The sequence below is a fragment of the Echiichthys vipera genome, assembly GCF_963691815.1.
Source record: "Echiichthys vipera genome assembly, chromosome: 7".
NCBI classification, from domain to species: domain Eukaryota; kingdom Metazoa; phylum Chordata; class Actinopteri; order Perciformes; family Trachinidae; genus Echiichthys; species Echiichthys vipera.
In genome coordinates, this window is record NC_139832.1 from 25,385,187 (window position 1) to 25,410,192 (window position 25,006).

General features: G+C 42.0%; 1 protein-coding gene across 1 annotated transcript in view; it reads left to right on the forward strand.

Moving 5' to 3' along the window:
• Window positions 1-14,501: 14,501 nt before the first annotated feature.
• ano1b (anoctamin 1, calcium activated chloride channel b) overlaps window positions 14,502-25,006 on the forward strand; it is a 40,648-nt gene continuing 30,143 nt past the window's right edge. Inside the window, exons 1-2 of the mRNA XM_083916625.1 lie at window positions 14,502-14,806; window positions 21,582-21,956. Coding sequence (XP_083772751.1) covers window positions 14,702-14,806; window positions 21,582-21,956 — 480 coding nt within the window. The 5' untranslated portion in view covers window positions 14,502-14,701. The remainder of the gene's footprint in view (window positions 14,807-21,581; window positions 21,957-25,006) is intronic.

Below are 25,006 nucleotides of genomic sequence, written 5' to 3' on the forward strand. Positions count from 1 at the left end.
TGGTGGCTCCTAGTAAGTGGGGGTGAGCTCTAGCATCACTCGCTGGGGCTTCGACTGCTGTCACAGTGTAGGAAAACACACTGCCACCTTCAGAGCTTCAGCGCTCTAGCGGGAGATGGAGAGATTTGCACACGAAAGCAGGGGCTCACTCCGGTCAACAACTCTGAAGTTAGCATCCGATCACAGCCTCCATGTTGGCAATTACGGGTAAAGTTAAGGGAAACTTGACTTAATGCAGCTGAGCAACCACTCCTCTGTTTTCTGAATCTCTTACTGTTCTGAAAGCATATTAGACTTTTTAAGTAAAGCTTTAAGACCACTATGCCTACCCTCAGGATAAGATTGTCCCAGAGTTTTTTTTAAACTCAGTTTCAAATTACACATTTTTTTATTAGTTATTTTGTATATATGTCTGTGGAGAAAAAAATAACAGTGTACCCAGATGTGTGCATCACTTTTAAGTGTCCTATGGAAACACTTCTGTTGTATTGCTGCCTATTTGCAGTGTTTTTTCTTAATATGTTGTTGTCTTTGCAGCTGTCACACAGTGAGGTCTGTCCTGTCTTTGGGTTTTTGTCTTGTGAACTTCCTGTTTTATTTTGAAAGATAACTCTCCTCTCGTTCGAGGTCACTTGCTCTTCCTCTTGTGTCACCGGTCTGACGTCATTCCCTGATTCCCGGTTGTTTCCACCTGTGGTTCCCCTTCCCTCATGTGTATAAAGTCTGTGTCTTTCCCCTTGTTCCGTGCCAGATTATTTCGTACCTTGTGTCAAATATATCCAGCGCTTTTCCCATAGTCTTGTTCATGCCCTCGAGTTCATTGTTTCCACATTCTAGTGATAGTATTTCTTGTTTTGTCAAAGTAAGTGTAGTATTTTTAAATTCTCGTTTCTCCATTGTTTTTCCCTCCTGGTTAGGGCGTCCTTGTTTAATTATTTTGTTCACTTTGCCTTTTGTTTTTTCCGCCTGGACGGAGCGACCTTTTTTTTGTACTTTGTTTTATTACTGACAACTTTTGTTTTGTTCCTCCTGTGTGGAGTGAGTTTTTGTTCTGTGCCACGTTCCTGTTGTCAAGCAAATAAATTCAGTGCTGATCTGCGAACCTCCGCATCTGAGTCCTCTTTCCTGCCTGGGCCTGACAGCAGCGCCTTTTCTCAATGTGTTGCAGTGCTGTGAGCCCTCAGGGCCACTGTAGTTCGGTCCCTATTAGGGTCTGGGGGAATCAACAGCATTAGGTTTGGTTAAAAAGGGAAGCTGGGTGGTGGTCCTACTCCTACTCCTTTTATTCATTATGCTTTTTTCTTCAACCGCTTGTCTGGAGCCGATCCCAGCTGACATTGGGCGTGAGACGTGGTCCACCCTGGACAGGACACCAGTCTATCACATGGCATAAAGAGACACTCACAGACACACACAATCATCAATTAACCTAACACGTGCATGTCTGGGGACTGTGGGAGAAAGCCGGAGAACACGCAGTGAACATGCAAACTCCACACAGAAGGGCCCTAGCCAGGATTCAAACCAAGAACCCTCTTGCTATGAGGCGACAGTGCTACCCACCACACCACTGTGCCACCCTTTTATTCATTATGCTATTTATTATTTAAGGGTGCTCAGACAGAGCCTGACGAAGAGGTTTATCATGGATTGATTACATAAACTGATAATGTTAACTGATAAGGGCCCAATATTCAGACTTTCTGTTCTGTCCTTCAGCAATTGGGTCAAGATTAGTTATATAACAGGATGCAATATAACAATCTCAATTTAGACAAAAAAACCCTCTCCGTCCTTGTCCTCCTTGACAACATTATTGTCATAGACAGATAATATAATTGCGTCAGCCTTTCTGGCACTGTTCTAACGTGGTTCACATCCTACCTCACAGGTAGAGTATCTTTTGTTTAACTTGACGATCACTCCTCTAAGCACTAACACATCAACTGTGGCATACTTTTGCATTTTCACTCAACTTTCCCTTTTTAACAGTTATGCTGATGATATGCAACTTTTTATTGCTAAAAACAGGCTATAAACCGTATAAATAGTGTCATCATAGACTCTAAATTAACTTTTGATGCCCACATCCGGAATGCAACCAAAAAGAAAATAATCTACCGGACTCTATGGGCTCCTTTTCAGGCCCTGTGCTCGCTGGACACAGGACTGGTGAAAAGTGGTGAGTGTATGTCAGTCCTGTTGCACCTAAATGTTCCCATGCTCCCTGATGACTCGTTGATGGGGTGTGGAGGGTGTCTTTTTCTTGTCTTTTGACCCCTGCAAGGTTGGATGGTGGCTCTACCAAGTTTAGTTGCATACTACTTGGGTATGGCTGGGGACCCCCCTCTCTGCTCCAAGGAGGCTTAGGTTATATTGGGGTAGGTGGTATGTCTGGGGCAGTGTGGTTTGGTCAATGTTATGTTGTGACAGGAAGTTCATTCCTCTGGCTCCACCCACCTGTGTGAGATAGAATGAAGGTTGCCATTTTGTAACCCTAGTTCTATTAAGAAGAATTACTTTATTTATCCCACAACTGGGAAATTGAATTTTTTCACTCTTATTATTATACATGTTACACACACAGGCCCGAAATACACACACAGACAGGACCTATACATGCAATTAAGGAGAGATGTTAGATGTTGCCAGTGAACGGCGCCTTGAGCAGTTGGGGGTTCGGTGCCCTGCTCAACAGCACCTTGGCAGTGCCCAGGAGATGAACTGGCACCTTTCTAGCCACCAGTCCACGCTCCATACATAGTCCACGCAGGGACTTGAACCAGCGACCCTACGGTTCCCAGCCAAGTAACCTATGGACTGAGCTACTACTACTTTGCATAAAGGTAGCTGGCCAATCAGGACATGCCTACCCGAATACATATTATCCAGTATTTAAGGCAGTCTGTCTGGTATCCTACACCCTCTTCAGCGAGCGGCAAAAGAGCAACAAGGCCTCCGGCAGAGGACTCCACCTGTGCTTATAAAACTGGAGTAACAATATCATAACCTTTGTTCTATTTCACACAGGCTCTGCCCTCTACTGGACTCTATAGATACAGTGGGTGGAGCCCGATGAATGGACACCCTATCACGTCATAACATCATGACAACTCTGATGCACCATTGAACGGGGGACTTCTGCCATGGACAGGCCAAACACCTTTCATCTAAACACAATGCCCACATTCCCATGACACAGAATTGACACAGTCCTTTTAAAGGTATTGGTTGTTGATGCTATGCTTGCCAAGCTTTGCCTTATAGCATGGCATGTACAGTATGCAGTCCATAGTGATAACATGGCAGGTTTGCCACTTGAAATTAAATGTTTTTAAAAAGTATTTATTTTAAACATGTAAAGTTCAACAAAATATAAAATAAATACCATAGAAAACAAATAAACTGATCAGCTTGTCTGAACTTGATAAGCCCTTTTTTGAAGTATTTACCACAGTGTAAAAGAGAGCGCTTGCGAGTGGTAGAACATCCACAGGAGTTCCTGCAGGTAATCGCAGCCTCCTCAGGAAGTACAGGTTGATTTGGGCTCAGATTGTCTGTGATGCTTGCCCAGTTCAGCTTGCCTTCCAGCCACAGCCCAAGGTACTTGTAGGAGACAACATTGCCCACTACAGCCCCCTCATTCTCAACTGGTCCAGGACGTGGTCTGGATTCACCTTAGTCTATAACCAGCCCTTTGTTCTGGGAGTTTTTTTTTCTTGGTTTGAGCCTGAAGCCTCATTGGTTCTCCAATTTCGTTGTATGCAAATGCAATGACAATAAAGGCTATTCTATTCTATTCTTCCTCTTGAGATGATCAACCTGGTCAAGCTGGTCCGTGTTACTCTTCTGCAATGTGTGTATATTGCTACTTGTACTTGTATTTATACTAACAAGGCCAGTCATACGGACAGTGGAGGTCAGCAGAGACACAGACTCATTGTTTAAGCCTCATACTCCTGTTCTTGCAGCATTATTTTAGTTGATACATTTTATTTTAGTTTGGTTTAAACTTTTTGTGCTTTTCGTTTTAGTATTTTAGGAGAAAACTTTTAATTATTTTTATCCTGATCTTAAAATAAAATTTTTTATTCCTTGACATCATCTGGTTTTAATCCACTGTATTTCAAATGGGTCACAAACACCAGTTATTCACTGAATTTTACAGAAAAGTGTATTGGATTCTAATTGCAGACTCACCCTTAACTCCATCCCTTTCGTTTTTTGAGACAAAGTCTTGTGAAACTGGACACATTCCACCAGAGGGCAGCACCAGACTACAAACGAATCAATTTGACATGAGAACATTTTAATACATCCTGCATGAGTACTCCCACCCATTTTTCTCCTTCTTGGAAGGAGTGGTTGTGCAATAATAATCCTGCACTACACCAATGGTCAGAAGTGAACTTTGGATGCTTCTGTCGCGTTGTTATGTGACTTACCCTGAAATCACTCTGTTACTGCCCTAATCCTGGTATGTTTGAAGAGAAATCTCCTCTTCAGAGTTAAAGTTGTACTCCGTACGATTTCCAGCTATTTAATTGCCTTTTTCAGTTAATATCCATCAAGTAGTGATCAAAAACAATGGTGATTGATCATATGACCCACTAATAAAAGCACTTCTTGTTGCCTTTTTTGCTAATTATTCCCAATATCTGTGTCGCTGCTGACAGCGATTGGTCTGTCGGCCCAGATCGTCACCTACGGTGTGGATTTTGGAGGGTAACATATAGGGAACACAGAAAGTAGAGAGATTAATGTGTTTCAATAAAGTTTACAAAAGAGCAAAACAAAAATAATACAATTGTCAACACACAGAGTGACTGTGAACGTGGCAAGATGGAGGCTCTGAAAGAACAGGCTCGCCTGCAGTTACATCTAACCACTGCAGAGGTCGCTCGAAACAATGTAACCTAAAGAGTACAATTTTAAGATGCAGTGGACTCAACGTGCATAGGTGGAGAGACGAAGACATCACTTATCTTTGAGTTCATCATGTCAACCAAATCCAAATCCATTAAAATAATCTGTTCCTGAGCAGTATAAAAGTGTTCTTAAGGAAGTTGACTTGCAGTGTTTAAAATAAAGAAAGGGTTATTTATGTTGTTAATTAAGCATGAACAATTCAATGGGACAATGGTTTTGAAGTAAGTCCAGACTTTTATAAACCAGCCATCCAAGCCAAGCTGAAAACTTCATGTTTTTTTTTTACTACTTCAAGCTTTCTGCAGAACCTCTTTGAAACACAAGAAGTAGCAGTATCTGTAAACCTTGGCCTGTGGTGCTCATGCATCAGTCTACATTAGAGTCATAGAGATAAGCCTCAGATTCTTCCAAAAAATGATAACCTGGCAATCTTTGCAAAACTTGAAGTTCCACTCAAAGTTTGTATTCAACTCAAAAGGAGGAGAAAGTAGAGAAAAATGAAAATACATTATACATATTTTGAAAATCTTGCACTGTTTTTTGAGGAAAAAAATGTATGCAGTATTATTTATGACTCTTTCAAATAAGAGAATAAAAACGTGGCCAAATGTTCCTGATAAAAAAAATGGGCTTGATACAGACATCGTCATTATTTTAAAGTTAAATGCTATACATTTAACATGAAATAACATTTAAAAAGTAGGCCTACTTTACCGATTGCAATGTCAATGTCATGTCCGTGAAACCAAAAGTCTGCATTTAATTTTTTAAATAGACTATCCTCACTCAAAAAACAGCCGTATAGGTCGATTATGCAAACAGCTTATGACCAATATTTATGTTTCTTAGCGGAAACCTCATGGTTGAAGTAATTATAGCGGGAGTAAACAAGGAGGCAAGGTGACGACTGTCACTCTAACGACGGTCGTTGGCACTTGGAGCACAGAGGGTTCCAGTGACATCATCGACCTTGTGAGAGGTTAAATACCTGGATCTCCACACCAGTTAGTTGGACCAGTCCCAGCCTGGTCAGATGCGTACATGAACTGATGAAGCCTCTTGGATGAGAGGTGAAACGTCTTCCTAGACAAATAACCAAGTCCAGTTGCTTTTGACTGAAATTGCTTTGGGGATAGGTATAATTTAGATCTGTAAGACAGTTTTAGTTCGAAGAGTCTAATTGTTTGGGCTGGATGAGATCAAATTTGTGATTTATTGTAAATTCTGATCCTGAAGCTAAAATTAAACAACAATAAGTTGCTAAGCCTTCTGATCAGAGGAGAGAAGTGTCCTCCAGACCGCCGTTTTAAGCTATTCAAAGAGCTTGTCCCTCGAACAGAAATAGGGAAAAACTAATGGTAGCTTTTTATACATCTCTGAAACTTAGATCAATTATTAAAATACAATAATAGAATATTGTTTAACAAAAACAAATGTCACAAATGTAAAAATGCAGCTATTTACTTTTGAACTTCTTAGTAGAGTAAACTTAAATGACCAGAAGTTAGTTTGTGTTCTGTAACTCAGCTGTGCTGTTACTACAGTATGTCCTTGACAGTGGAGAACCCCTTCTCTGCTGCAGCCGTCCTCCATCAGCTGACGAGGTCGCCTCAAGTGGCTGTGCGGTGGCCTTCGTGTACCAGCAGTCTTCGCAGGTGTGACTATGTGACTAAGGACTATAAAATATAGTCACTGAGATGCCACCCACAGGTTTCTGAAGAGCCAAATTAACTATGCAGAACTTTAAGTCTTAATATAATTTAAATGGATGAGTATAAAAAAAAATGACTCCCTGTTTTTTTTTGTTTCAGACTGTAAACATGTTTATTTCTGCTGTAAAGATGGGCATTTTAATACGGGGCTCTATGACTTGTGTTCAGTGGTTGATTCAGGAACTGCAGTTTTGTCTGGTACGTGGCACCCGAGGTTGCCGCTTGGTTGTGACACGGATGTCAACTAGAGCTCTCTAAGCTGAGGGTGTGTTCCAAACACTTCATGCATTTGAAGTTGTCCAGCTTGTCCAGCTCGCATTTTCAGTGACAGCTACTGCATGTCAGTTGTAAGCTGCCACTCATCTCCAACAGCGTGAAACAACTTGAAGTTTGAAAAACACAGAGGTCGAGCTGCCAGTCGTTCAAAATGTGGATAATGAGTAGTGAAGATGATAACTAACTAAGATGCAATGAATGTCCACAAACCAGAGGCTACTTGTGGCTCCAGGTACAGCTGAGTCGTCACTTTCTCTGTAAAAGCTGGTGTTGCTCAGTCAACCACAGCGCTGTATTAAGGTCATTTTAAATGAAACAGGCTGATTTATTTTGGTTTGTTTAATGGCTGGAAGCTTTGTAAAGAATTCTAAAAAAGTTTGTGAGCTTAGATGATTACCAAGGTGAACATGAACACACAATGTGGTACATACAATTGTACTGAGGAATAAGTGAGGAGTGACGCAGGAACAACCTGTACTTCGACTGACTGATTCTATTGAGTCCTTTAAATCCAAACTCAGAACTGATCTTTTTGTCTGAACTTTCAATTAATGAATTATTCTTTCATTATTAACTAGAGATCACTTTCACACTGATTTATGCTGTAACGTCCATGTGCTTTTATTGTTTTATATGTACTGTCAATAAGGCCTCCTAGGAAAAGGGAGCTAGCTCTCAATGGTTTGAATAAAATCAAATAAATCCGACTGGTGGGTCGGTCTCAGCCCCAATGCGTCATTAAGCCTAGACCATAGTCCATGTTTGTCCTGCCGACAAGATGAATGTACACTTTCTGGAAGTCACTGCACCACAATAACCCTGTTTGTTCTGTTCCACAAGCACAGCTGTGGGCCCCCCTCTCTGTAAGGTCAAAGGACAAAGGGTGTCATACGCTGTACAGATTGTAAACCCCCTTGAGGAAAATTTGAGATTTGTTATATTGTGTTATATAATTAAAATTGACTTATATGACTGATAATTAATACAATTGTTGATGAAAAGTTCCTGGACAAAATCTAGGACTTTGTAGTAGATATACTGAGGTAACTGGGGTATAATATATCAAGGAATCATTAGCTAATGATTAGCTCAGGAGTATCTTTGAATTGGCTGTTGTCAGACAATTAAATAGGCATTATCAATTGTTGATTACCATAGATGTGAGGCAGTATGGCCCTACCCTACCTCCTACTACCTATTACACTGAAACACAACACGGATCATTTGGGCCTAGTGTGGGTGCAATCACACTGTCAATTTTGTACCGTGCCCCGTGCTTTTAGGGTACAACACTCCACATCACACCAACGTGAACCTTTCGCCGCCATTGTTTTAAATGTCCGCGCATGGTCCGTCTTTCTTTTCTTTTTTTTTCTATGTCCGAACAGGTGCACATAAAATGACGTCAGAGCCGCCGTAGGCCTCGTGCTCGTACACGTGCGCACGCTCGTGCTCGTACATGTGTAAACGCGCTTATAAAAGCCCACCTCTTCCAAGCGGCTCGTGGCCGGCAAAGCGGGCCGCAGCTAGGCGCGGTACGGTTGCACTGACACTGGTCAAACAAACTAGGCTTTACCCGTAAAACCTGTTTGGTCACGGTACGGATGGACAGTGTGAGTGCGACCTTAGTGGTTGTATCAATTACAATTCACGCAGCGCAAACTGCAGCAACAGGGGTCACAGCAGACTGGCTAGATTATTAACTTGACTATGACTGTTGAAATATGATTATGCTATAAATAGAATAATAATGGAATTTCACTCACCGAAACAAAAAACTGGAGCACCAACTTCTTGAACAGTGCTTTAGTCCAACTAAAACGCACAGCAAGCCATATTATTTGCTTAATATTTGATTTAATAATTCCCCAAAAGGCACCAATATATGTGTCCATCGAGCCAGTTTAGTATCTTAAAATTGGGCATTTTAATGGTGTCCTATGGGGATTTGCTCTGTTTTGGTGCCAGCCCCAAGTGGCCACTCGATTAACTGCAGTTTTTGACACTTCTGCATTGGTTTCATTTCTCAGACCAGGAGATTGTCGCTTAGTGACCTATAAAATCGAGATTGGTTTTATTTAATTTAATTTGACTGATGTACACAAAGTTTTTGCCAATGTTTTTGTAAAAGCTGAGTTACAGTATGTGAACACAAACACCACTTCCTTCTGTTTCCTGTGAGAACTGACCTTTGACCCCTCCATCTTGCTCCCAGCATCGAGTCCGACACATGACGTCCCCTGGGAGCTTGACGGCATGTGCTCTACAAGGTCCCTGCTTTCCTTTGCTTGATTCTCTGTATATTTTTTTAACTCTTAAAATCTAAAAATACACTTGAGTGCGGATGTTGCTGCTGTGTTACATAAGCTTGTGGGATTGAAGTGTCAGGAATAAGAGGTTGTACAGAAAGTTTCTGGATCTTAGCTCTCACAAAGTAAACAATCATGGTGAAAAGGACAGTTTCCTGGAACAGCTTCACAGAGGAATATCCACACAGAATTAACTTCAAGCTTCATGTTTTGGTCACTTTTTAATATACTTGAGGAAAAATGTCACAGGTTTCCTGGGTTCCACTTTAAAAGCTAACACTAACAATAATGAAGTCAATTACTCAAACTGTATTTATATTTCGGAGTTTTAGCAGTGCGATCATTCCCACAGAAAAAAAGAATGTCCCTTCATCCCCAGAAATATATCCTGTATAATGTCTCCTTCAGCCTTTCTTTTTTATACATTCACAAATGTAGATTTTAGGATTAAGTATATTCACTATGTATATTTATTTGTATGTGACCTAGTGAATATAACTCAAATGTTGCCGGTCAAATGAAACAGCACTAAATATTTATTTACCATAATTTTAGGCTGGGGAATATCCATGCAGACACTCTAACTAGACTTTCATTTTATGTCTTTCATTTCTTCTTGGGGCTTAATTTTAACTGTGCGTAGGATCCAGACCAAAATGTACGTGTGCAAAAAAACAAAATGTATAGACCACATGTAAATTACAAAAGATCAGTGTCATAAAAGTGTGCGCACCTTCATAAATCACAATCAACTTGAAAATGCGTCTCATATCCCAATGCACTCCCACAGTAAAATAACATATTAAAAAAAATCTATATTATTTATATATAATAAATATAATAATACATATTGTTCCTGGGGAAATGGGCAGTGTTAGAAACATGAGAATGTTTGAGAGGCTGAGGCTGCAGCAGCTGGAAATGCAGTCAGTGCTGCATACGGGACATTTTCCCAAATTTAACAAATTGGCCACACATGGGAGTGAGTGGATTAAAGCTGAACAATATATGTTGTGGTATATATCCTTACATTAGTACATAAGATAGATAATCTGGGGGGGGAAAAGCATGCTCCTCTGCCTCCTCCTGTTGCTCCCATGGCATCTGGAAGATTTCCACGGCGGAAAACAACCAATCAGAGTCAAGAAGTCTCTGACTCAGTGTCAACGACTGCTCGTGAACTGTGATCAAATGGTGAAAATAGGCAGCGGTGATCATATATGAATCATGATTTTTTTTTTTACTGTATTGCCTATTTCTCGCACAAAGTGTTTTCAGAAACATATTTTAGTGTAATGTTTGGCTGTAAAATGAGAAAGTGGAGGTGCTTGAATTTGGCTTGGTTACAAACACATACAATATATATCATTTAAAGTACCGTAATTTCCGGACTATAAAGCGCACCTGACTATAAGCCTCACCAGCTAAATTTAGGGTAAAATACAGATTGCTCCATATAAAAGCCGCACCCGACTATAAACCGCAGGCCTTTTGATGTGTTATTACCGTAGTATATAGGGGTTCCTGCTACCACGGAGGGGATTGTCGGGACAGAGATGACTGTTTGGGAACGCAAAGCGTCCCATTTATTAACAATAAATCTTTCAATCATTCAATCAAACTTTCACATCTTTGACATGGCGAACAGCATTCGTGCAGAGTACAAATAATACAACGGTGCAAAGTAATACAAAGTGCTCGCCTGTAACACGGCAGTAAAAGTGCAGTCCCGCGGCCGTTTACGTTATCAAAATAACCAGCCATTCATTGATGTCAAGGGTACGTGCAGCAGCTCTATTTCCTTCTTTGACAGCCAGATCGATTGCCTTTAACTTAAAAGCAGCATCATATGCACTTCTCCGTTTGTTTTCCATGTTGAGGGTGTTTGCATGAACACTTCCTTCGCGCAAACTGTCGCTGACGCTCTCCTACTCTTTGTTTTGCTCTCGTTACCTGGCGCCAGATGTCTGCCTCGGTCTTGCGCATCCTCGGTAGTGCGCGCCCCTGGTTACCGTAAGCCGTAGAAAAGCCGCACCGTTGTATAAGCCTCAGGGACCAGAACGAGGGAAAAAAGTAGCGGCTTATAGTCCGGAAATTACGGTAATAACTGATTTTAATATTATTATTATTATATTATTAATAAACAGCAAAGTGCCAACATAAACTGACTAATATCTCAATAGAAACAAATATAAAGTGGCAATTAAATGAATCATATTCCTGAATTAAAATACTGTGAAGCTGAGAAACACAGACATCAGCTAGTTCCAGTTCTTCTGCTGAGGTGATTCACTACCTGCAGGTACTGCTGGTAGACAGAGAAGGGGGCTGATTTGTCTCAGCTCACAGGAATTTACAAAATTTTGTTTTGCCATGCTCCTAAAAATTTGCTATTAGCTGCACTAGTGCGCCCAGCTAACTAAAATATTGCTTTTTGCATGTTTAGTTTAGTCTAGTTTAGATGTTTATGCTTGTTGAAGACATGTATTGATAGAGCATTGGCTTTTTACTCGAGTGGGCTAATATTTGGGTTATCTTCACTTCACTGTCTGAACCGTGGCCTCTCTGCTCTGCTGTTGGCAGGGTGCGCTGTGTGTGTGTGTGTGTGTGTGTGTGTGTGTGTGTGTGTGTGTGTGTGTGTGCGTGTATGCATGTGTGTGTGTGTGTGTAGGATCTCAGTCTCGACACAGACAGCAGAGGAGATGCTGCAGTGTGATCAAAAATGACACCAAAATGGTAAATGGAATAGATAAAAGAACGAGTTTATCAATACTATGGTCTTTAACCGCAGGGTTTAGGTGACTTATACTTATGAGCCGCTCTGGCTTGAGCTTAAAGTGAAATTCCGGTGTAAAATCATCCCAGCATCTTTTTAGGCAAATTTGGTCATCAAATCAGCCATCGAGACAATTTTTTTTATGTAGGAACTATTAATATAGATTTTCTGGAGAGACGCTAACAGTCTGCCGCAGCTAACATGGATAATCTCGGGGCAGCGAGTAGGATGCATTGAAATGTCCTTACACACTGAAAGAGCCTTACACATAGTAGGTGAACACGGAGTGTATTAAAATAATCTTTTTAAAACTTACCTACTGGCCCTACTACCAGCTGCTCCATTCAAGTCGATTACCAAATACAATCCAAAGGGAAGGAGCCTTTTGATGATTTATTCCAGCAAAACACGTAAACGTTGTGGTTTGTGGCAGTTTGGTGAATCACAAGTCAATAATAGATGGTAAAAGGTTTAGTAAAGTCCCACACAGCCACTTTCCCTGCAGCAACGAAACATTATGCAGATCTCATTGCCGGAAGACGCACAGCATATGTGAGTGCAAGCACAGGTAAAGACAACTAGCCTGCAAGAGAGACAGAATGGTTCGTGTTTGTATCTTTCCCAGCTGAGAAACAAAAATGAAAGCTTACAACCTTTTCATAGGCTGCCATTGCGGTACGATGACCGTGCTCTGATAAACCAGTGGCTTATTGTTTTGAATCTGGACATTGAGGCGCCGATCGAGACGCTTAGGCAGAGGGATTACCGTGTCTGCCACAAACCACAACGTTTACGTGTTTTGCTGTGTTAGCCGCAACAGACGGTTAGCGTGTCTCCGGAAAATCTACGTTAAAAGTTGAAAATTGTCTTGATGGCTTATTTGATGACTCATTTGCCTAAAAAGACCCTAGGATGATTTTACACCGATATATCACTTTAAGGGAGGAATGCTTTCTCTCTAAAATGGCCAAAGTAAGAGCCAAGAGAAGGTGCAGAAGTCTAGTTTCTCTCAGACCACTTGAATAACACTACGCTGAAAGATTATTATGGAATTCTTTCCCAATGACAGAGAGAAAAACAGCCTACGCGAGCTTTAAATTCTTTGCTGCACGCTGATTATGGACAAGTGTATTTATACAGATACTGTACATAGCAGATAAAATCACTGACTCAATACCTAAAAAAAAAGTTAACACTGTAATTAACTCCATGATACAGCACCAACAACAACTCTTACTATAACTTGATGTATGCATGCAGGCTGTGAAGATGTGTCAGCTGAGGCGGCTGGAGACAGCAGGGGGTGTGTAATAGCCCTGTCATGTGTGGATTTAGCATGACATTTATAATAAATTACTGATAAGCTAAGTAAAATTACACTGTAGTGTATGCTTTTCGAAACAACAAATAAACAAAGGTTCCCTTATGAACTCCATGAATCAAATGCCCTGATGATGTTTTCTATTGTGTTCTTTTTTTATGTGCTTACCAAGAATTTGTGTTAGGGTGGGTTCCGGTGGGTTCCTGACTCAATTTCTAAGCTAATGTTGCCCACTATTGGTGCTGTAGGGGAGCTGAAGGAAGGCAAGGCACTTGGGAGTGTGCATAGATGTCACATCCTTTGGATATTCCCAGGAAAACTGTCCCAAGTCCTTTACACACATGTTCACACATAGGCAATACAAAGAGATTTATACCTTATATTTCTTCACATAGTACCTGGTAACGATTTCTCCTGCAGGAGTCTTGTCTGCTCCGGCAGAAGTATACCTGGAATGCAAAGATAGCGGAGTGGAGGGAATAGCAGTGTGAGAGCAGAGTCGATCAGCGGTCTGGTAAACACTGGGGCACATTAACTGGTGGTGGTCCAGACAAAGTAGACTTGCCTTGTCTCTTAGTCTGTCAGAGTGTGATGAGTTCTACAGGTTGCCCGCTACAGCAGAGGGTACAGTCATCTCTGTTTTCTAGTACTGCCACTGCTGCTGTCTGTCACTGGATCACTAAGGGTCATCAGAGCTGAGTATGAATCCATTCAGTTTGCAGCATGATATGTGACACACACACACACACACACACACACACACACACACACACACACACACACACACACACACACACACACACACACACACACACACACACACACACACACACACACACACACACACACACACACTTCTGTTGACTTATGAGAGTGTTGTTCAGGAATGTTTTCAATTTGTGAGCCATGTTGTCATTGCTCCTACACGTAATGCATCACATTTGCAGTCATTGGCAGAGAGAGGGAGAGAGAGACGTTGGGTGTGTATTGGGGGGGCTGATCTTGTAGTGATTACAGTGAGGGAGGGCACCTTGTGTTCATCAGAGTTTTATCGTTGTCTAAGTTTAGATCTTGGCTCACATGCGTCTTCTCAAGTAACAAGGCTGCAGGCTCACTCCAGCCCCTCCACACAGACAGATACGGAGCTCCACACAGAGCTTTAAAGGGAGACGAGCAAAGCCACAGAAAAGTGGTGAGTCAAAAGAAAATAAGAGGAGACGCAGGAGAGGGGCTTCTAACGCCGGATGCTATCATATAACATTTCAAACAAGGAGACACAGACGGAGAGGGAGGAAGAGCACAGACTGGACTACTCTGTTTGGAAACAACTCTTCGCCACATCAGTTTATCTCTGCTCTTTACCTGCCGGGACTGGACAATGACAGAGGAAGCAGAAGCCGGAGTCGACCTCCCTCCAACCTCAGAGTCTGAGCAACAGGCTCCACATTTTTTACAAGATGTCATCTTCCACGGCAAGTTTAAGGTGAGTGTCTCCACGAGAGACAGTGATGGAGTAAAATTAGGGATAAGACAAGATGGACAGAGCCACTGAATGAAGTCTGTTATAGAGATGTAGACAGTATGGATTGTCCAAAGATTACAGGCAGTATATTGTGATTTGGGTTAGTATTGTAAAACTCTTTTAACCTTTTAAACATAACCGTTCTGTCACTCAAAATAAACGCATACTGTTTGGCCACATATTGTTCAAAGTCATGGAACGTGTGAGTAGTAAAGATCCTAAAGTTTCCAAAGATAAAGAATATGTCAGACTGAATTGTCCGGGGAAAAACATTTAAGATTATACACAAAACATTAGATGTTTTTTCCGTTTGTTGGAATGTTGCAGGCAAAAAAAACAAAACATAACAAAACATGGCGTCTTTCATTCAGAATTTTTGACTCAAGACCGTAACAACACAGGCAGTCCAATACAATGCGAACAAAACAATGGCACCACGAAGTAAAGGAGTGAAACATAAATCACTTTAAAAGATAGATATTCTTCTCAACAGCAGCTGATTTTGTGGTACAACATGAGCAAAGATTTTCAACTATCGTCCTTTCAATGTCATAGCCGACACAACTGCATAAAAGTTTATTTGCATTTTAGGTCTTGTACATTTTGGACTCCCACTGCCTGTTTACTCACACCAATAACGGCGGAGCAGGGTTGTCTGACCTGTGTTCGACCCTTTTTTTGTCAGTTCAAACCATGCAATCCCTTGTCATGACAATTTGAGAAATGCCTACCAATTACCCATTACTTAGCAACCCTGGGAGTGGGCCATTAACACAGAAATAATACCCACCTCTTGACCTGGGTCACAAAGCAGAGTCAGTCAACGCGGGGTAATCCTTCAAACACAAAATCAACCCTGGTTCAACTCTGATTAAGCCCTTGATGTGAAAGGAGTATCACAAACAAAGTTGTAAACATCAAGTCATATAATACCAGATTCCCTGGACGGCGTTGCTGATCTGTCACCCTGAACCATCACTGCGACCTCAAGAAAGTTCATCCTGTTTATTGACATGAGAAGCCACTTAACTGCAGCTAATGTATGACTCTTCTCTGGTGGTCTGGGCAGCAGAGAGCTCATAAAAGAAGAGCTGGATTAGAACGGCTAGAAAGGGAGAGACAAGGTGCCTCCTTAATGAAACATCCGTACGCAACAGATGTCATCTTAACTTGTGTTTATGAGCAATCTAAGAACTCTTGGAGGAAAGGGTTTTTTTTTGTTTCCAAACTATTAGTAAGCAGTAACATCTTCAGAGTTGCCCTGTTGTTACGACATAGTAGATGTTTAAATCTACATTTTTCTGATCCCTTTAAGGGCTTGTTGTCCATGTCTTGACTCCAGGAAATCCATTTAAGGCTGTCCTGGAGCTTCAGAAAAATGGACCTAGTGGTGAGATTATTTTATCAGTTTTTCATAATGTTTCCAAATCGTGCTTCCGTAATACAAAAACAGTATGTTGACTTACTTGACGTTAGATGATGGCCCATGGCAACATAAGTCCCTATTTTTGGCACACTTGGATACACAGATATCACTTGAGTTGCTAAACACCTGACTGCGGTGCCTGGTATTGGCAGTAGATGCTTCTCGAGAGTTGCAGCTGTGCGCACAATGCCTCAATGATCAGTGTCCTGTTCTCATTTCCTGTACCGTGTCTGACAGCTGACAGATGTTTTTTGGTTGCTAATTTTAAACACCAAACATGTGATACACAGGCCCATAACCCTGCTGCTTAATTATCCACCCAGCCAAATAGTTGATCTTGGTCAGGGTTGTATGAAAAGCTAGAAAAAATATTTAGTGCGAATTTCAAAGCTCCTGAAGGTAACTGAGGTGTCAGAGCTACTCTCAGAATCACCATGTAGTGAAGATGAGACCAGTGTTCCAGTGATTTATTATTTCATCTTTCATAGAGTTCTTTTGCTCAAACGAGACAGGTTAAAATAAGAACATTGAAGCAGCAGAGATCAATACATCTCTATTTTTGGTCTATATTATGGGTCAAGGTCTAAAAACCCTGGATCCTATATTTCCCACAATAGAATCAATAGAACTTTTTCAATTCACGCAGTCAGTAGTACTCACCATGACCAGGTTTGGGATGCAAAGGAATATCAAATCTCACTTAATTTAGCTTTCAGCATTTGTAAGAAAGTAAAGTAATACATATCCAACACCCACAGATCTGCAAACAGCTTTTGTCAGCTTAGAAGTCATTTTTTTCCGGCAGCCTTGTTAATATTCACCACCTGTAGCTCCAACCTGGAAATGAGAAGAGCAGCAGGATATGTGAAATGTTGATTAAATGCATCTGGCACACTGAGAACAACACAATCAGCTCGATCATCTCTTTAGAGGAGGAGTCGCAACTCAGTTGGTGCTGTTGAACACCAAAAACACAGTCCACAGTGATGTTTAGCTCTCACTAGCATCTCACAAACTAACTAAGGCTGACGGTAATGTTTGTCATTTTAACTGGCTAAAAAAAAGAAGTTGCTAAGTGATTGTTTTCTGATATTTGCTCTACAAGATAAATGGCTCATTAAGAGATTTGTTAGGGCTGGAGTTTAGGTAAGCCAGATTGTGCCAACTGCGAACTGGGTCCAACATGTAACCATCTACTGGAACCCAACCTAACCCATGACTGTAAACTGATCATCATGTGTAAAATGGGCTGAGTTCCCCTTTAAATATCGGTGCATGCTCTGTGTGTAGTTTGATCTGTAAACACCTTCCTTCAGATGTGCAGCCAGACTTTATAAGTAGACTTCTTAAGGAGCAATACTTTAGACTCAGGTCATGACACAGCTCATAATTCACACACACTATTTATGTCTCATATAGAATTTTCTAGGAAGCGCCTCGACTCACACACTTATCAGGTGCATTCTGCCCAAAGCCACAATTCATTAAGCCCACAAGAGGTCTCAAATGGACTTTTTGAGGACTTCAAGAGAGCCAGCAGACTGCCCCAGACATTACTTGGAATGTGTATATATACACACACACTGGAGATCAATATAAGAGAACAAATTATAAACACTGTTTCTTCAAATCTTTCATCCATCTACACCGTGGGGTGCTCAGTTGAGGGTTTAATGTGAATATAACATAGTAGTATTTAGCAGCTCATTTAAAGGGGACTTTTTACTTTGCATTCCACTGTACACTGCATGCAGCACCAAACAGCACACAGACAAAGTAAAAGAACAATTAGTTAAATAATAGGTGATAAGAGGTTTTCAAATCCGGCGCTAATTTCCACTGAGGCCAAGTGGACAAAAACATTTATTGCAGGGTTAATTGTTCAAAGCAGACCATTTGTATATGATTACAGACCATATAGGTTACTCTAGGGAGACTGTATTTTTGGGAAGTAAAATAACTGTCAGAGATACAATAGAGATATTGCTTGGCTCTTGTTTAGAGCCATGGGGAATGCTGCTAGTTATGTTTTGAATCTGATTTTTATATTCCAAAAAATGTAGCCTACATTGATTCTGAACACATTTTACCAGCCGCAACAGGTATTGTTTTCACCTTTCAATCTGTGTGTGTGTGTGTGTGTGTGTGTGTGTGTGTGTGTGTGTGTGTGTGTGTGTGTGAAGAAGTAGGTGGTAGAAAGGGAAGAGGCCATTACTTTATGCCCCTGCCTGATGTTGATGTCATCTCAATGGCAACACAGTATTTAAAAAGCTGGTTCAATTCTGTGATCAGAGATGTGAGCACAGCCACACAGAGTTGGGAAGTGCATTGCTGTTACTGATTACAAACACTAGACACCAGCCCCTCTTTTCCTTGCAAGCTTTTGCTCAGTGTCATTCCTCATCTCTCCACTGTCAACTCTTTAATAAAGAAAAATATATAAATAAAAATATATTAAAGGAATAGACCAATCCGGCGAGCCGTGTGTGTGTTTTGCCATCTAGCTGCGCCACCATTACTGCACTAGCGTGTCCTTCCAGTCTGCGCACACTTGAATGGGAGCTGTCATTCTAATTGTACCTTTTCTACTTTTACCTGTACATTTTATGCAGAATCACTTTTGACAACGATGTCTAGGAAGTCTGGAAGAACCTGTGCGATTCTCGGCTGCTCCAACAGCAGTGGGAAACTTCAAATTTGGAAAACAATCTGAAGGCGAACGACACAAACCTTTACGTCATGAAGAGTCCCCCTGTCTGAGGCCGTACGGTCTACATGGATTCAAACCTTTACCTCATGAAGAGTCCCCCTGTCTGAGGCCGTACGGTCTACATGGATTCAAACCTGTACCTCATGAAGAGTCCCCCTGTCTGAGTCAGTACGGTCTACAAGGATTCAAACCTTTACCTCATGAAGAGTCCTCCTGTCTGAGGCCATACGGTCTACATGGATTCAAACCTGTACCTCATGAAGAGTCCCCCTGTCTGAGGCCATAGGGTCTACATGGATTCAAACCTTTACCTCATGAAGAGTCCCCCTGTCTGAGGCCGTACGGTCTACATGGATTCAAACCTTTACCTCATGAAGAGTGCCCCTGTCTGAGGCCGTACGGTCTACATGGATTCAAACCTTTACCTCATGAAGAGTGCCCCTGTCTGAGGCCGTACGGTCTACACGGATTCAAACCTTTACCTCATAAAGAGTCCCCATGTCTGAGGCCGTACGGTCTACATGGATTCAAACCTTTACCTCATGAAGAGTCCCCATGTCGGAGGCCGTACGGTCTACATGGATTCAAACCTTTACCTCATGAAGAGTCCCCATGTCTGAGGCCATACGGTCTACATGGATTCAAACCTTTACCTCATGAAGAGTCCCCATGTCTGAGGCCGTACGGTCTACATGGATTCGAACCTTTACGTCATGAAGAGTCCCCATGTCTGAGGCCGTACGGTCTACATGGATTCAAACCTTTACCTCATGAAGAGTCCCCATGTCTGAGGCCGTACGTCTACACGGATTCAAACCTTTACCTCATGAAGAGTCCCCATGTCTGAGGCCGTACGGTCTACATGGATTCCAACCTTTACCTCATGTAGAGTCCCCTTGTCTGAGGCCGTACAGTCTTCATGGATTCAAACCTTTACCTCATGAAGAGTGCCCCTGTCTGAGGCCGTACGGTCTACACGGATTCAAACCTTTACCTCATAAAGAGTCCCCATGTCTGAGGCCGTACGGTCTACATGGATTCAAACCTTTACCTCATGAAGAGTCCCCATGTCGGAGGCCGTACGGTCTACATGGATTCAAACCTTTACCTCATGAAGAGTCCCCATGTCTGAGGCCATACGGTCTACATGGATTCAAACCTTTACCTCATGAAGAGTCCCCATGTCTGAGGCCGTACGGTCTACATGGATTCAAACCTTTACGTCATGAAGAGTCCCCATGTCTGAGGCCGTACGGTCTACATGGATTCAAACCTTTACCTCATGAAGAGTCCCCATGTCTGAGGCCGTACGTCTACACGGATTCAAACCTTTACCTCATGAAGAGTCCCCATGTCTGAGGCCGTACGGTCTACATGGATTCCAACCTTTACCTCATGTAGAGTCCCCTTGTCTGAGGCCGTACAGTCTTCATGGATTCAAACCTTTACCTCATGAAGAGTCCCCATGTCTGAGGCCGTACGGTCTACATGGATTCAAACCTTTACCTCATGAAGAGTGCCCCTGTCTGAGGCCGTACGGTCTACACGGATTCAAACCTTCACCTCATGAAGAGTCCCCATGTCTGAGGCCGTACGGTCTACATGGATTCAAACCTTTACCTCATGAAGAGTCCCCATGTCTGAGGCCGTACGGTCTACACGGATTCAAACCTTTACCTCATGAAGAGTCCCCATGTCTGAGGTCGTACGGTCTACACGGATTCAAACCTTTACCTCATGAAGAGTCCCCCTGTCTGAGGCCGTACGGTCTACATGGATTCCAACCTTTACCTCATGAAGAGACGCCATGTCTGAGGCCGTACGGTCTACATGGATTCAAACCTTTACCTCATGAAGAGTCCCCCTGTCTGAGGCCGCACCGTCTACATGGATTCAAACCTTTACCTCATGAAGAGTCCCCCTGTCTGAGGCCGTACGGTCTACATGGATTCTCTGGGCATGCAGATGTTCTCCAGAAGTGGATCAAAAATATTAACAGAGGGGACTTTGTTCCCAATAGCAACATTGCTAAGTTTTGGTTCACACTCTTCAATCTCACAATGAATAGCATGTGGCTGCCAGCCTTACACAGTGAAAAAGTGATGTCAGCTAAGCTAACACGGCTTAGCTGGCTCACGTTAGACGCCTCTATCAAGGCTGCCGTGGGCGCACGGGTTAATCAGTGATGGAGGTAAATAATTAGAAGTACTCTTCATGACGTAAAGGTTTGCGTAGTTCACATTCAGTTTTTTTCCAAAGTTGAAGTTTCCCACTGCTGTTGGAGCAGCCGAGGATTGCACAGGTGCTTCCCGACTTCCTAGACATCATTGTCAAAAGCAATGCTGCATAAAAATTACAGGTAAAAGTAGAAGAGGTACACTTATAATGACAGCTCCCATTCAATCACACGCATACTGGAGGGAGACGCTACCGCAGTAATAACGGCTTGTTCACTTCACTAGAGCACATCTTGATATTTGTTTTATCATCGTCAGCTCTAAATGTTGCATCCATGATGCAAAACAGAAACAGAAGTGCTCACATACACAAACATTTGTGCCTCATCCCTCCCTGTCTGTCCCCCCTGTGCATGCTTTCAGCTGCTGAAGGCGCTAACCCCAGAGGAAAACACTCTGTGCCAGCACGGCCTCTTCTTCCAGGACGGTCAGCGGCGGGTTGACTATGTCCTCACTTACCCTGTGAAGAAGCTGTCGGGGGGCCGCTCCAGCCGATACTCAACGCACCTGCTCACTGAAAATGCTGTTGCCCGCAGCTTACGTCGTGGCCCCCATTATCACGTGCAAGCACCAAAGGCGAGAGACTCGTCGTCCCTGCCGTCATCACCGGTGGCCGACGTGGAGCTGGGATGTCCGGGAGAGACCTCTAATGGTCATGAAGATCACAAGATGTTCAGGAGGGAGGAGTTTGAGGGGAAACTGAGAGACATGGGGCTGGAGCTGGAGAAAGATGAGGAAGTGAGTTTACACCTTTATTCATTTATTCTTTCCAGAAACACTCTCAACTCCACCTACTATCTATTTCTTATAGTGTCTGTAATCTACTTTACAGACTTATTTTTGTAAATAAGACATTCTATTTGCAAAATTAGCAAAAGTCAGTGTACACAAGTAGGAGACACTGTTGAAGAGTAACTCTACACAGGATTTTGGAAGGAGGAAAAAACAAAACTGCACTGGCCTCTAGGGTTTTCAGTGTACAAGTCTCTTGAACCCAGCTGTGCTGTAGCATGGTCCCACAGTGCATGACAGGCATGTAATCACCACTGTTTGGCAGTGCAAGCCAAATGATTAGAGTATGCACAGTTACTCTCTAATCTCAGATGACTACAAGCTCAGCTAAAGACTAAATTAGTCAGCCTGTTCTCATTCACAGGACGTCAAATACTACAGTTTTTATACTGACACAAGGCACCCTTGAGTATGAACTTTCAACTGTAAACCCATCCGTGTCAGTATTCAACCCTCAGAGCAAGTGCACCAGGATTAAGAGCGCCAAACTAAACAAACACCAGACTTTTACGCAGGAGGCTGCGGTTCTTGTTCACTTCATGCCCTGTGTGTCCTGTGCGTCATGCGTGTCTACTTATGCAACAAATGCACTTATTTAAACCCCAACCATGATGATTCCCTAACCCTAATGCTGCGTTCTAGTTGATTTGGGTAACCAAAATTCTGAGTTCCCAGTCAGAAGTTTCCACAAGAATGTTGTTGTTATCAACTGGTATTACTAACAATGACAAACCTGGCTTGACTCCTCTGACCCCATTAAATATAATGGTTTCCGACTTTTAACCGGAACATGGGTGTGATGTCATTCCTAGTTCAAAGTTCAGATTTCCTAGTCAACTGTAACACAGTATATTCCAGTGGTTTTGTTGCCTGAACCCAACAACATAGTTTTCTTTGAAAGCTTTGTAATAATAATAGTATTAGTAAAAGGTGGTACTTATTGCAGCAGTCATCTCACATTATGGTAAATATGTGTGTTATAATTCATGGTGTATTTTTTTTTTTTATCATATTGGGAGAAACTAATTTCAACATTATCTCAGGTCACTTTGATAGTGGAACTGTTTGGTCCACTTTAATCGACTCCTGGTCCATTTCTGTGGATAGTCCGGTTGACTTTTGGGTGGTGTGAAGGCTCAAGTGAACTCTGGTGCGAACCAAACAAGCAAACTCTGGTCCCCTGGAAAACGTGGGTCACAGTTCACTTTCAAGTGACTCCTGGTGTGGTTCATTTGGGGTGTGAAAGCAAATCGGACTGAATATATGAAGTGTACCAAAAAAATAATTGTAACATGGGCTGGTGTAGGTGATGGTTATGGCTGGCGAGGGAAGCAGTAGCTCCGCATGTCAACTTTATTAGAATAACCATAGACCTGGTCTTCCAGGCACTCTCTCCAGGCACTATCTTTCATTTGTATACATACAAGAAAACAGGTCCGGGTTCCTACACCAACACATTACAAAAATAAAAGAAAGAAAAGCTATCACTCGTGGTGGAGAGCGGAGGTGTGTGCTCTCCTACATGTCCAACACTACACACTAAAACAACTTTTTCAATTTACAGCTAAACAGTACACAAAAATGTGCTTCTAAAAACATGATTGAGCTGAGTTTCATGAACCTCGTAAGTTGCATTCAGTCATCGTCTTAAACCCGCCCCACATGAGTTGAACAGTTATAACTAACTTCCCCAGGATCTGGCCCGCTGGAAACCTGTCAAATGGGACAAAAGCTCAGCCAGCAGATGTGTCTGGTTTCCAAGCTAAGGAAATGTAGTTCTGACTCTACTTTCTTTGTGTTCCACTGGGAACTCTAGCAGATCTGTCTATGCCAGCCCTTCTGTACAGTCTTTAAATAGTCAAGGCTTCTCTTCATTTGGCATCTTTTACTGTTGTCAGATAATTTGCGTATGTTTAGTTGCTTTTTAGGGTCAGATAACATTTAATTTACTTTGTGATTAGTTGTTTTCAATCAATTTTTGTGATATACTTTTCTTTTAGTTTGTTCATAATTTGGTTTGATTGGGTTGGTGTTTTGGTCCCAAGGCTGCCCCAGGCATGCTGGGTTTACTGGACAGTGCCTCAGGACTGGCTGGCTGAGGGGACTTTTTTCTGGCCTCAGCTCCTGGCAGGTTAGGCCTGTGTCATGGTATGTCTAGGGGTCACTAGTTTTAAGGTCATTGTAATATTTAATAGCTCTTATTTTTATACTAATATGAGGGAGTATTGGCCGAGTTCTGCTCATTGTTTGACATGTGACTGCCATAGTGAATTATTGGTTTGAATACAAATTAGAAAAAAATAACTAGATTTGAATTGGATTGTCAAATTTACAGTAATATTTCTTTTAACTGCATAGAAAGCTCTTCTTGCCTTGTCTCTCAGATCTTTCACAGCCAAGTTTAAGCTTCCTGTGGCTTATGTTAAGGCCAAGATATGTGTAGTTTTTTGTATGTTCTAATTTAGTGATGTCCAAATAGAAACTGTGTGTGTTTTCCTGACTGCTGGCTTGTGGACTGCTTCTGAAAGATCATAATATTAGTTTCCAGTTAACCAAAAGGATCTAACAGAATGTATGCAGGCGGTTGAGGGGCTGCTTTAGATCTTATTTTGTTGGTGATAGCAACACCAAGTCATCTGCATATAGAAGACACTTAATTTTTGCATCATTCAGTGTGAGGAAAGGTGCAGTGGATTGATCTAATTGACATTCAAATTAATTTATGTATTTATTTATGTACTGCATCTTTCTACGACTCAGACTAAAGAAGGCTGTTTGTTTGTCTATTTAACTACTATTTGTGTGCGTAATTACTAATCACATGAATTCCCCCAAATGCCACTGTCTTGTCTTGTCTTGTCTCGCTTCCTCTCCTCCACATATCGGTAAACCAACTCAATACTAAATTACTGCTAGTATAGTTATTTCTCAGTAACAGTAATATCTATGTTTTTTTTAGCAATCTAGGTTAGAGGGATTAGGCTTTGCGGGTATCA